Consider the following 14464-nt stretch of genomic DNA (forward strand, 5'->3'; position numbering starts at 1 on the left):
TAAACGCTCATGTGGTCGAATGCATTCAAACAACCACAAAAGACCGCCTACTCTATGCCTGTTGACTTAATGCGTAAACATTATGGGAATCACGTCAGCCAGACGGGATTTAAACTTGTCGGCTGAAGACCCAAGTTTGGTTTGAAGACGAAAAACTTACCAAATACGATGTTCTCTCAGCATTCCTGTTTTAAAACACCAGGTGTAAACAGAAATGTGTCACCGTTGCCTACTTATGATCCGATCGACCCAAACGCATCTTAATACCAAGTGTATACAAGGCCAAATTCTCATGAAAGCCCTTGTTTTAGTACTGGTTGTTCACACCTCAGATTTGAAAAAGACTCAAGAAATTGGCGTGTAAAGCTGTGGAAAAGTACAAGGGTAGGAAGAGGGGAGACCAACCGCGCAGTGATTAGATAAAAAGAGTTGATTCTCATGAGTAATGCAGAGAAAAGCTTCGAAACCGATGGTCTAGACACTCTCCAGCCACGGCAGCCAATCACAACTCCGAAATAACGCATACCTCACTTTTCATGATCTTGGTTCAACTTTGCTTTTTAAACCGGAAGAACGAAATAGCTCAGAAAACGAAAAAATAACCACTTTATGGAGTCAAAATAATTCCACAGTATGTTTGCAAAAGAATAAAGTATCGCAACAGTTTTTCTTTTTGCAATTCATTATTCTTTTGCAAATATATGTGGCATTATATTGACTCCATATATTCACACTCTCAATTGTTTGTTTAATTTATCTAATGATATTGCCCAGCAGTGAAATGTATTTATTTTTTAATTATAGTTCATAGCTAGCAGTTTATGTATCCTAAATATACACAATTCAATTATATTTTCATACTTTTAAAAACATTCAGTTCACAAGTAAACATTTACCTTGTTTTTTCTGTTTTCTTAATAATCTTAATATTTTGCCTCAGGCTTGGGGGGAGACATTATGTGGGGGAAAAAATGTTTGATGTAGTCGAAATGACATAACTGTATTTTTTTAATAGTCTATTTTATAAAAGAAAAGTTCCAATATTTCCTACCTAAAAGGAACTAAGTGAACACTGCACTCATCACACAATTATGCAGGGCTTTTGAGACAGCATGACATATTTAACGTTAAATATTATATAATATTCAATCCCACACAGCCTTGATTTTGTTTGCGTCAATTAAAATACGATTAACTAACCTCACTAATGTCTGTTGGTAGAAGCTGAAGTGTCCCTGTCCCCTCAAACTCTGACAAGCAGAGGCGCCGGTGCGTCGTTCAAAGAAGCTCTGCTTTTTGATTAAAATTAATTATTGTCTAACTGAGCAATTCCTTTCCTTTTAATGTCCTCGGTGGGTGTAATTAACTGAAACGCGTTCCTCTTAAGTTGTTTTGCATGAAGCACATTTTCCCTCAAGATATCCGTCTTCCCCATGAGAGCAAGCACATTCCTCTGACACTCGTCCCTTTAACCTTCATGCCGGTTAGTGTGTGAGGGAAACTGTGGTCTTCAGGCTTGCGGATCTGTTCCCGGAGGAAAACGTAGATGTACACCTGCCCTTGTCTTATTAGAAAAAGTGAGGTCAGGGAAGAGATGTTCTCATGAAAAAAACACCTGAGCTCTCTGAACTCCACCGTATCATTTTCATTTGGATTCAAGGCAAAGGCATGCTAGACGGTTTGACGAGGTCAAAGCTTTAAACTCAGCATTACGGGATTGATTTTTTTTTTTTTTTGATTGAGAGAACGGGGGTGTATTCGACTGCGTTAAAAGCTTAATGGCACTCCCTAGACAAGCCTCAAACAAGGGTAATGTAGACAGAATTAAATGACTGTCTAATTAATTAGAAGAGCGAAGGCTGGGAAGAAACAGCAGTGGCTTCTCATTAGAGCGAGTTTGCCAGTCTCTAGAGAGTGCTGGTTTTGAATATTATCCGGTGCGAGGGACATTTCCCAGCAGGCTCTGGTTGCTGACACATGCACGCACTCAACCGCCCGTTGTTAGTGTCGTAGCTGTGTTTCCGCATTGTGTTCCTTCAACAACAAAAAAAACACAAGAAGAGAGGATCACGGAATAATTAAACACACCCACTTTGAAGTTTGTTTTCTCGCCTCAGGATGTAATTCTGTTTCAGGATTTGTTGTTGTTGTCGCTCTGACCCAGAAGTTAATGGACGCGGCGCACGCCTGTTATAGCGTGTAACGCCTACAGTGCGAGCATCAAACGGCAACTCCGCAAATATCTTGTACATCTCCACTTCCCCCTGTATCTGGGATCATATCTTATCTGAAAACAAGGTCTAGTCAAACTGGGAATCATTTGGACTAGAGCTTTCCGACCGAGTTTGATTCATGTGGTTGGTGTGAGAGCTGTTTTCCGAACAAGCTGTTGTTTGATTCTTTTAGTGAATCGGGTGCTATTAAAAGACATTGATTACAGTATCAGCAGACCTAAGTCAATGTTAGTAAAATCCCCCCAAAATGCAGCCTAGATAGTATGTCCTTTCCTTGGTATCATTCACTCTCACTCACTCGTTGCTTTATTTCTGCCAGTCATTCCACAGTGTGTGTTGTGTACTGCAGCACTGCGCTTGTTCTAGGCTGCATTCTGTGTCTGGTCTGTGTTCCTCTTGCATGGCTCTGTGTATTATTGAAGTCTAGTGTCTGCTTTAATGAGTGTTCTTCAGACTTGTTCAACCCAAACCACACTAGGCCTGTGCTGTTCTCTCTCTCTCTCTCTCTCTCTCTCTCTCTCTCTCTCTCTCTCTCTCTCTCTCTCTCTCTCTCTCTCTCTCTCTCTCTCTCCTTCTTTCTTCCTTCCTTCATTCCTCTCTTTCTTTCTTTCTTTCTTACTTCATTTACCTCAAACCTTTCTTTATTTTACTCTTTTACTCTTCTCTACCTCATTCTGTCCTTCCTTTCATTTCCTTCTATGTCATTTCCTCCTATCCTTATGTCATTTCCTCCTGGTTTTTCTTTTTCTTTCATTCATTCCAACCTTTCTTTCTTTTATTCTTTCTTTCTATTGTTCCTTCCTTTCTTCCTCCCTTTTTTAATTTCTTCAGTTTTTTTCTTTTAGTCCTTCATTCCGTTTTCTTCCTTCCTTCCTTAATGTCCTTGTTTTTTATTTTATTCATTCATTTCTTTTTCTAACATTCTTTCCTTGTTTCTTTCTTTTATTCTTTCCTTCTATTGTTCCTTCCTTTTTTCTTTTTTTAACCTTCCTTGTTTCTTTCTTTTATTCTTTCCTTCTATTGTTACTTTCTTTCTTTCTTTCTGTCTTTCTTTCTTTCTTTAATTTATTCCTTGTTTTTAGTTCTTGATTCCATTTCTTTCTTTATTTCTTTCTTCAATCCTTCCTACTTTATTCCTTTCTTTTATTATTTTCCTACTTCCTTCAGTCCTTCCTTTCATTTCCTTCTATTATTCATTTCTTCCTTCTGTCCACCCCTTTGCATTCTTTTTTATTCTTTCGTTTCTTCCTTTGTTTATTTCCTCCTGTTTTTTTATTTTATTTTATCGATTTCTTTCTTTCTTCAATCCTTCCTTCCTTTTATTTATTTTATTTGTTTCCTTCCTCCTTTCAATCCTTCCTTTCATTTCCATCCTCTTGCTATAACTCCCTCTCTCTATTGCTCCAGTTGGGCTCCAAGCTCATACACCCCCGGCAGCTTGTCTTCTGTCTACTGGGAGGTGATACTTGGTTTTGATGTATAAATCATCCTCGACTCCTCAGTCTTTAATTAATGACCCCCATCTGTCCTTGCCGTGTGAGTTTGAATTTTAAAATGCTGACACACCAAGCAAACAAGCACCTCCATGACTGCCTGATGCAACAAGCCCCTGAGTAAAGCAAGCTATCAGCGCACAGAGAATAGGCACCTGCTCCGAGATGCTTCCAGCCCATTTACCCCTTCAGAGCAAGAGAGATAAAGCACGAGAGAGGATGAAAACCAGTCGTCGGACAGAGCAGGGGCAATAATACTTCCGTCCATCAGTGGGCCACACCAGTAAGGCTCTGTGTGTATGTGTGTGTGTTCATAGGCTTTTCAAGTGAGCCCGGCCAGAGTTTCTGAAGCGGTTATGGAGGCATCAAAGACAAGCGCCGCGGTGAGTCACCGGCTGCCTTTTACAATCTATGTACTGGATGTGTGCAAGACAGTATTTCAGACCATAGATGGGGGGTGCGGGATGTGCAGGTGGACAGGGTCAGGCTGCATCACATATGCATGAATAGCCAAACAGCACAAAACAAGAGAACATAAGGGCTCTGTTCTCGCTTTTGTATGCCAATGTTGCCGATGTTGTTGTTCCCATCGCTCCTGCCTTTCAATCCGTTTTGGCTTCTTTTTGTGTCCTCTCATGTCATTAATATCAGCTGTTCATCTCAGCGCTGTGTTCATGTCTTTCTCTCCATTTATCCCACTGTGGGGGTCATCACTTCGTACCGCTGCTCATGTAGCATGGCAGGGTGGTTCTCTTCGAGTTGTCGCTTTTTATCTTTCCAACATGTGTTTGAGTAAAGCATGTACAACTCTTTTAACTAATTACATAGTTCTCCACCTCTCGCCATTGTGAGGTCACACAATTCAGAACCAATGAATTTCAACAGCCTCATAAATCATTCGTATGTAGTGTAAAAAGCCGTTCCTGTGCAATATTTGACATGCCAGTACCTCACCATCCCTTTTTCATGAGCTAAAGAAACGATCTCACAGTGACCCAAAGACACAAGTTCTGACCTCAAACCTCTTATTACACTTTAATTGCTACAAACCTGTTTCTACAAAGTACATATCAGAGCTCATGAATTAGGACACACTACCCCCCACCCCAGTGTAAAGTCTCAGCCCAGCGCGCACAGTTTCTCGTTAGTGACTATTAGTGGTTGTGGTGTGGAACTAATTTGCTGCTAGTTGCTTGTTTTGAATCTAATCCGTCTTTGTGGGATCTCTGTGGACTCTGTATGATTTATCTATGTGCACCTACACTAACATTGTCTTCCGCACATTGTCATTCCTTAATTCATGAAAAAGACAGATCGGGAGCAGTGGGTAAAAAAAAAAAAAAAAAAATCTGCAAAAAACTCAGTTTAAAGCCTTTGAGAGCAGCACTGCATTTTGGAAGTGTGCATTCAATGTTATAGTAAAGGGATAGTTCATGAACATTCTGTCATTGTTGTCATCCCTTTAATGGCATAAAAGTATTATATTACAATTAGGTTTTATACAATACCATTCAAAAGTGTGGGGTCTGTAAGACTTTTTTAATGTTTTTGCAAGAAGTCACTTATTCGTGTACAGTGATATTGTGAAATATTATTACAATCTAAAAGAACTGTTTTCTATTTTAATGTATTTTAAAATGTAATTCATTCCTGTGATGGCAAATCTAAATTTTCAGTGTCACATGATCATTATAATAATTATGTTAATTTGCTGCTCAGGGACATTCCTTTTTATTACTTCATCAATTTAATATGTGAATAAGCCGAGTATTAATTTATTTTTTTTAAAAATACTCCAGACTTTTGAACTGTAGTGTATATATAATATCTTGATGGGATTAAAGGAAATTGCTTGTCTGTGTCAGACAGAAAGAGTGATTCATTCTGTCTAAGTGCCATGTCTCTGCCATTCCAACAGCAAACCCTTGAGAATAACTTAACCAATCTGGTGAAGAGGAACAGTGAGCTGGAGAACCAGATGGCCAAACTCATCCAGATTTGTCAACAGGTAGAGGTGAGTCCAGGCAAAATCTTCATCCTTCACATCACCATCATCATCATACTCATTTCATTCCACCTTCAGTTATTTTCCACACATCTGCAGATGTTCTTGACAGTTATACAAAGAAAGTAGTTTACATTTTATTTTTAGTGACAACACAGAATGTAAATATGAATGTATGTTTGATAGTTAAGTTATTTATTTAGATATGATTGTTGCAGTTATATGATTCTGTGTTTGTATGAATGTTTTATGTGATTGGGTGGGTTTTCTTCATGTATCAATGAATGTTTTTTTTAATTCACATTCCAGTAGTCGCCTGTATGAGCAGCTTTTGCATGGCTTGTCCTGTAGTCCTGTATTGACATTAATTTTCTTTTAATTTAACTGCTGAGCCAATGGCTAGAAAAGCCTCCAAGACTGTAGCAATATGATTTTTTTGTGATTTTGTGAATAAAAGACATAAACTTTACATAAACTTAGAAAAAAAAAATCTTGAATAGGCAAAAGACTTCCTGCTGTACAGCTCATCAGAGGTGTGGACAGTTGCTTGTAAACAGAAAAGTATTCCCTTGTATTTGTTATTGTTTTTCTTCTGTTTTATTTATAGATATACCCATTTGGTTTATCTTTATTCCTAACTTTTATGCATGAAAACCTTCTAGATTTACCTGGTTTCCTGCATATATTTGATCTTATCTTCAACCAAATCAAATCGAAACACACACTCACACAGTCTGCTTTAAGTAATATATGCACACAATTATACAACTCAAACAAAAGAGATGTCCGAGCACTGAAGATTAAGAATTTCGTCTTGCTTAAAGCTGAACACTGAAATCTCTCTAAAAGTTAGCCATCGGTCCACAGTAAGACAAATGTTTCTATAAATGGAGAAAGTTCAGCACTAAATGCAGAATGATGTCTAAGAGTCTTAGAGTGTCAGCCTAAAACTTACAAAAATCTCTGGAATGTGATAAAATACGGCCAGTTGCAAGGCTGTTATTAAATCTGTCACGAACTGCTCCGAGACAAGGTTGAGGATCCAAATGCAGTTTAATAGAGTAATCCAGAATCGTGGTCGAACATTGGCAAAGGGTCAAGCACAGGAAGGCAGTCCAAACAAACAAAACACACAAGGTTGGGAACAAGGCAAACGGGTAATCCAGAGGCAGGCAGAGAGTCAAAAAAACGAAATACAGGGAACCAGAGAAATGCTCAGAGATGCAGTGCAACAACATACAAAACTATGCAGTGAGTGAATGTGAAAACCAGGCTTATAAGGGGTGAGTTAAACAAGGTAATGACATACAGGTGAATGTTATCAGTGATGATTAGACCGGGCAGTGAGTTATGGGAAATGTAGTTGTGAGGGAATAACAAAAATCTGAAGTGGAGTGCCATCTAGTGGCTCTCAGGGGCACTCCAGCCGATGAATGTTACAAAATCACATACTTTTTCTACAGCACATTGTGAATGTTCATACCGTGAGCATATCATTTTCATGTCATTATTACATTCTTATTAACCTTTGATTTACAAAGATGGTAAATCAAAGGCTATATGGTCCTTCTCAAAAACTTAGCATATTGTCATAAAGTTCATTATTTTCCATAATGTAATGATAAAAATTAAACTTTCATATATTTTAGATTCATTGCACACCAACTGAAATATTTCAGGTCTTTTATTGTTTTAATACTGATGATTTTGGCATACAGCTCATGAAAACCCAAAATTCCTATCTCAAAAAATTTGCATATCATGAAAAGGGTCTCTAAACGAGCTATTAACCTAATCATCTGAATCAACTAATTAACTCTAAACACCTGCAAAAGATTCCTGAGGCTTTTAAAAACTCCCAGCCTGTTTCATTACTCAAAACCGCAATCATGGGTAAGACTGCCGACCTGACTGCTGTCGAGAAGGCCATCATTGACACCCTCAAGCAAGAGGGTAAGACACAGAAATAAATTTCTGAACAAATAGGCTGTTCCCAGAGTGCTGTATCAAGGCACCTCAGTGGGAAGTCTGTGGGAAGGAAAAAGTGTGGCAAAAAACACTGCACAACGAAAAGAGGTGACCGGACCCTGAGGAAGATTGTGGAGAAGGACCGATTCCAGACCTTGGGGGACCTGCGGAAGCAGTGGACTGAGTCTGGAGTAGAAACATCCAGAGCCATCGTGCACAGGCGTGTGCAGGAAATGGGCTACAGGTGCCGCATTCCCCAGGTCAAGCCACTTTTGAACCAGAAACAGCGGCAGAAGCGCCTGACCTGGGCTACAGAGAAGCAGCACTGGACTGTTGCTCAGTGGTCCAAAGTACTTTTTTCGGATGAAAGCAAATTTTGCATGTCATTCGGAAATCAAGGTGCCAGAGTCTGGAGGACGAGTGGGGAGAAGGAAATGCCAAAATGCCTAAAGTCCAGTGTCAAGTACCCACAGTCAGTGATGGTCTGGGGTGCCATGTCAGCTGCTGGTGTTGGTCCACTGTGTTTTATCAAGGGCAGGGTCAATGCAGCTAGCTATCAGGAGATTTTGGAGCACTTCATGCTTCCATCTGCTGAAAAGCTTTATGGAGATGAAGATTTCATTTTTTCAGCACGACCTGGCACCTGCTCACAGTGCCAAAACCACTGGTAAATGGTTTACTGACCATGGTATTACTGTGCTCAATTGGCCTGCCAACTCTGACCTGAACCCCATAGAGAATCTGTGGGATATTGTGAAGAGAAAGTTGAGAGATGCAAGACCCAACACTCTGGATGAGCTTAAGGCCGCTATCGAAGCATCCTGGGCCTCCATAACACCTCAGCAGTGCCACAGGCTGATTGCCTCCATGCCACGCCGCATTGAAGCAGTCATTTCTGCAAAAGGATTCCCGACCAAGTATTGAGTGCCTAACTGAACATAATTATTTGAAGGTTGACTTTTTTGTATTAAAAACACTTCTTTTATTGGTCGGATGAAATATACCAATTTTTTGAGATAGGAATTTGGGGTTTTCATGAGCTGTATGCCAAAATCATCAGTATTAAAACAATAAAAGACCTGAAATATTTCAGTTGGTGTGCAATGAATCTAAAATATATGAAAGTTTAATTTTTATCATTGCATTATGGAAAATAATGAACTTTATCACAATATGCTAATTTTTTGAGAAGGACCTGTATAACTGTGTGTGCGTATATCACCGTTCAGTAGTTTACAGCAAGAATGTAATACATTGATCAAAAGTGAGGTAGACATTTATAAAAGTTACAAAAGATTTCTATTTCAAATAAATGCTGTTTTGTTTTAAATGTATCACAATTTCCACAGAAATTAAGCAGCACAACTGTTTTTTTAATATATAAGAAATGTTTCTTAAGCACCAAATTAACATATTTTATAATGTTTTTTTATTTTTTTATTATTGATGTTACAATGATGTTACATGCTTAGCCCTGCCCCTTTTCAGTGCTGTGCTCGTTGTGTTCGAACTTCCGGTTTGTTTTTCCAGAGCATGAATGTAATATCTTACAGATTGATGAATCAACCTATCGTTCTACTGACATTTCTAATGACATCCGCTTCAAACATTACAGTGCTCATGATAACTTTTGTTAACTCTACAATAAGTAAATCCACATCCTTAGCTAATTACTTTTCGACAGCGATGTCATAGAAATAGAGCTATTGCAAAAATGGAACTTCAAACACAATTTTATTAAGATGGCTGCGCACTTGTTCTCTGGTGCATATGGTCTATATTTGCAGCTGCTGTTTGGTAGTGATGTGGCATATTTATGCATACACATCGGCACACATGATAAACGGTTCTTTTGAAAGTCAATTAGTATTTATCTTTGGATCAAAGCTAGACAAACAAGGCACCAGGGATATATTTAGGGCCTTTCTTAATGTCACCTTGAACATCGGCTGAGGAAGTTGTTCTTACTCCAAAAATGACTCAAGATCAGCATTAAGACATCAGGCACAAGGGAAATTCAAATGTGAGCATCCTTTTTAATGACTCTGTCAGATGGTTGTCCTTGCCGTTTGAGAAAAGAAAGCAGGTGACAAGGCATTGTTACTTCATTAGCTGAATCCGTCTTGTTGAACCCCAGGGGGACTGCATGCGTATCACGTCTCTAACCTCAGCTGAACCGCACATAAAAAATCTGTGCATGGCAAAGGCTGCTTTGAGCACACAAAGAATGTAGCTCACAACTCAGCTGAGTGAGTGTGGAAGAGGGCGTATAGTTTGAAGCATTTAAAAACAGCTTTCTGCACTGAATCCCCAGCTACATGTATTATAGAGTTGAACACCCTCTTGGTGATTTAAAACCGTTAAACCAATCCAAAAAAAAAAAAAAGTTTAACTGCGTTCCGTGTGATTTTCCACTTAATTATTAAAGTCTAGATCCATTATTCAGGTCTGACTGTTTTAGAAGAATCATTGAACAGCTTGCCAATCAGCAGATGTCTCTTGAAGGCCAGGCCTGCTTTGTCATGTTTATTTGAAAGGCACAGTAAATGATTGAGGATCAAATGAATGAGGTGTGATAATGTTAAAGCAGATTTCAGGGACACTGCAAATTAAATGTATTGGGGATTAAATGCTGAAGGTTTGACCCAAAATCCCTCAGCTGTGAACTTCGTTCTTCCTTTGAGTTTATATATGAACTGGCATGAACAGAAAATGTGCATCAAAATGCAACATCTAGAGTTTTACTTTTCAAGCAGCCAGTTAAATGATGCTATTTTGCTCTTTACTCTTGTAGTCAGGAGGACAAAGTACATAGTATATTCAGTTCAGTTGTGGAGTTTAGTTCTGGGCCATTTAAACACCTTTACTTCTCAAATTCTGAATATTTTTATTAAATGATTTATGTAACTGCTTTAACAAAAATTACAAGTTTCACATTTCTGATTAGAATAAAAATTGTGTCATCATGTACTCACCGTTGCTCCAAACCTTTGACTTTTTTTCTTCAGTGGAACTCAAAAGAAACTATTATGAGAAATCAATGTTGTTCTATTTCCTTACAATGGAGATCAGTAAGGTAAATTTGTATTTTTGTTGTTGTTGGTTTTGGTTTTTTTTTCCCATTGACATTCATTAAATATAAGACATTTGAAACATTTTTCAAAATATCTTCTTTTGTGTTCCACAGAAGAAATATGGCAAATTATGGCAAAATGTACATTTATTTCTGTTTATTTCTTTAAATCCCTTTTAATGCTGCTATAGTTGAGTTTCAATTGTAAGTGCATTACTGTGGCCGAACATTTTGCCACATATGCTGATAATAGAATGTGAATGTGCTATAAATTATTTATGGAATAATTAAAAAAATGCCCCAATTTCCCAATTTAGCCAACCAAAAGACTTTGAGATGCTTTCTGCCTGTCAATCATTTTCACAGGAGAGCCAATATGAGAGATGCAGGAAGCTGTCTGTTTTTTTGATGTGGATCATTCAAGTTAAGCAGCGTATTCAGCCTCATAAGCAGTTTTCAGTTGTTAGTTTAAACTTGTATAAAACTTTGACTTGAGTCAACGTGTATTGAACACACATCATTACTTTGAATCTGTAACTTTCCCCTATAGTATATAGCTGGGTATGACTCTAAGATGTCTGTCAATAAGGGCATCATCTGGAACGCATCACTTTCTATGTTAAGGGTTACATCTATTAACATCAGAAAATCTCAAAGCAGATTCACACAGAAACATCTGCTTGAATATAGTTAAACTAGCATTCAACAGTGAATGAATGCAATGTATTGCAGATGCAAACTCTCTACAAATTACGTTATCCAGATGAAAACACACATCAAATAGACCCTTTGGCGTTTGTGTCGTATGAGAGGAACATCTGCAGAGATTTTACAGCCGTCTTTGTAAGCGTTATATGAAACATAACCTATATATGGCAGTATAAGTTATCTATGGATTCCATTAGACAAAGTTTTTTAGGAAATGTCCTAAGCGAGTCTGTGTATAAATAACTCATGAGGGATGCTGTCAGGGGACTGAAGGTGTCTGGGGAACTTTGCACTTTCAGATGGGAATTTCCATTTTAGCTTTGGTGATTTGAAGCCTGGACTCCATCAGTCCCTTGCTTGACATTCCAGGTGCTCTCTCTGGGCCACTGTGGGTTATTAGCCCTGTGGTGCAAAGGGACACTTTGTTTTGTTGCTGTTCCACCGAGTGTACATGTGTGCAGCAATGTGGTGAGGGCCGCCACGCTGTGATGCATATGCCTCTCCCTCATCCATTTTTAACAGGGCCACTTGGACTCTCCGGTGATGAGACAGGCCCCATAGGAGCGCCTTGTACAGCCGTGCACTTAGAGCACTCAGACCTGCCCCAGCTGTCAGCATATGGGAAAGATACACAGTAATCAGAGCTGCCACAAAAAACAGACCTCTGCTCAGTGACATCTGTTCAACAGTCTTTAGATTGTTTATGTACCCAAACTGAACCGCTGGAGCTCATTAACAACCTTTTTATAGCGGTCAGTGTCTTTCCCGCCATGTGGATTAGCAGATTAACGATGTGGCAATATGAAGAGATAAAGGTCAGGAATTGACGAGTTTCGTCAATAATGGGTCTTGCGGCAGTCATTACATGCAGTGCACATTATCATCTGTGCTTAGTCCAAAAAAACATCAGTAAATATGTGCAGGCATTCTTGAATCTTTTTTACGGTTAAATGTGCACACAAAAAAAAAATCTCCACAGCCTGTGCTTGTGGAATGAAATACTGCAAAAATGGTTTTCTTACTCAGTAGACAATTTTGTCTTGTTTTATTATTGTATAACTCAGGTTTGCTTCTCAGGTAAATGTATCTGGGTTTAAGAATCCTGGATAACAAGATTAAAAGTAGTAATGAATGTTTTTTTTTATGTTTTATATTACATAACTATTTATATAATTGTATACAGTAATGCAGTGTGTGACTGTGTGTGTGTGTATATATATATATATATATATATATATATATATATATATATATATATACACAGTGCCTAGCATAAGTGAACACACCCATGCTAAAGTTGACGAAAAAGAGGAATAAAAAAATAATCTTTTGGAAATTGATCTTAATGCCTTAATTTAAAAAATTAGGAAAATTCCAACCTTTAAGGACACCAATTTTCTTTGTGAATGAATAATGTATCGTAAATAAATAAATGTTCTTCCTTAAAATACAGGTTGCGTAAGTCAGGACAACCCTATGTTAAATTCCCATAGAGGCAGCAGATTTTTATTTTTAAAGGCCAGTTATTTCATGGATCCAGGATACTATGCATCCTGATAAAGTTCCCCTGGCCTTTGGAATTAAAAAAGCCCGACATCATCACATTCCCTTCACCATACCTAGAGATTGGCATGGTGCAATTTCATGTAGGCTAATAGCTGGTTTGATTTGCATTGAGAGATGATCTTATGGAAAGTGCCCCATGCCAATCCATGTTAAACTCCCTTAAAGACTCCGCATAAGTGTTTGTAAGGGATTGCAGACTATTTTTTGTTTGTTTTGGTACAAGACCCCAATCCACAATGATAGAGTCTTTCCTGTAGTGTCCAATAAACATTAATCCTGTCCAGGCCAGTCTAAATGTGTAGACAAAGTGTCTGTGCGCAGCGACACACTTTATACGTGTTAGCATGTATCTGCCAAAGTGCGAGTCAGCCTTCAGGGTCTTTGCTGACTTATGGCAGGCCAGTAGGGTGCGGGCGCCACGGTAAAGTAGGGTCACGCATCACTTCCCTACCAACATCAGAAGAGTCCTTTATAGTCCCTAAAAAAGCTATGGGGATGTGTTTAATCCCCAGTGGAAGGACGGCTAGCTAAGAGGTCTGATAAGGAACACATAAACAGCAGTAGACATCCATCACTGCACTCGTTCACTGAGCCAGAACTCACAAAGATAGTGGTGGATAGGGAGAGAAGGTTGCTGTGCTTCAGACTAACTATATGTGTCCTCTGTTTTTATTTATTTTATTTTTTTATATATATCTATTCTCTAGATCAGCTGAGCAATAGAATTGTACCAGGCATTGTGGGATCGATGACAGCGAATCATCTAAATGATAATACATTTTCAACTTTGTGCAAAATACCAATCTTTCATTGTGGATAGACTGACTGGGTGTTAAATTGGGCATTTTGACTTAAAGTTAGCATTTTTCTGAATATAATGATGCATATGTTTTAGGGATGCACGAAATATCAGCCATCATATCGGCTTCGGACGATATCGGTTCATTTTTAATGTTATCGTTATCGGCCTAATAAGAAAATTTGTCTGATATATCAAAGCCGATAAATAATGGATTATTTCCTTAAGCTGAGACACTTCAGATGCACACTGTTCACCATGATGGTTTTGAATTACTTGAAATATGATGGAAATCACTTCAAAATACAGTTCAGTGCAACATGTGCAGCAAGTCTGTCATATAGACTACATAAAATTATCATGAGAACATCATTATAATTCTGTGTTTGGGACATGGCTTTTAATGGTGAGACTTTTGTTTTTGTGATCAGGCTCTCAAAAATTACATAAGAATTCGGCCAATATATTGGCTTTCAGATATAAAGAATTTTCGGTTATCGGTATCGGCCAAAATGTTCATCCCTACTATGTTTGATGAGTTTATGGACTGCACATATGGGCTGTCCTGTGAAAATAATCTTTTTAAATGGGATCGAAGCCATGACAGTAATAAAGAAT

The 14464-nt window shown here is 38.3% G+C and overlaps 1 protein-coding gene across 11 annotated transcripts in view; it reads left to right on the forward strand.

The window, feature by feature from the left end:
• Window positions 1-14464, forward strand: part of mid2 (midline 2) — a 164586-nt gene that overhangs the window by 124593 nt on the left and 25529 nt on the right. For 7 of the 11 annotated variants that reach the window (XM_077236040.1, XM_077236038.1, XM_077236037.1 and 4 more), the window contains 2 exons: window positions 4045-4110; window positions 5646-5741. In XM_077236040.1, coding sequence (XP_077092155.1) covers window positions 4045-4110; window positions 5646-5741 — 162 coding nt within the window. The remainder of the gene's footprint in view (window positions 1-4044; window positions 4111-5645; window positions 5742-14464) is intronic. The other 4 variants (XM_077236045.1, XM_077236042.1, XM_077236043.1 and 1 more) reach the window with 1 other exon arrangement.

This window comes from Siphateles boraxobius, unplaced genomic scaffold (genome assembly GCF_051911475.1).
Source record: "Siphateles boraxobius isolate OS27281-9 unplaced genomic scaffold, OSU_SipBor_1 2, whole genome shotgun sequence".
NCBI lineage: Eukaryota > Metazoa > Chordata > Actinopteri > Cypriniformes > Leuciscidae > Siphateles > Siphateles boraxobius.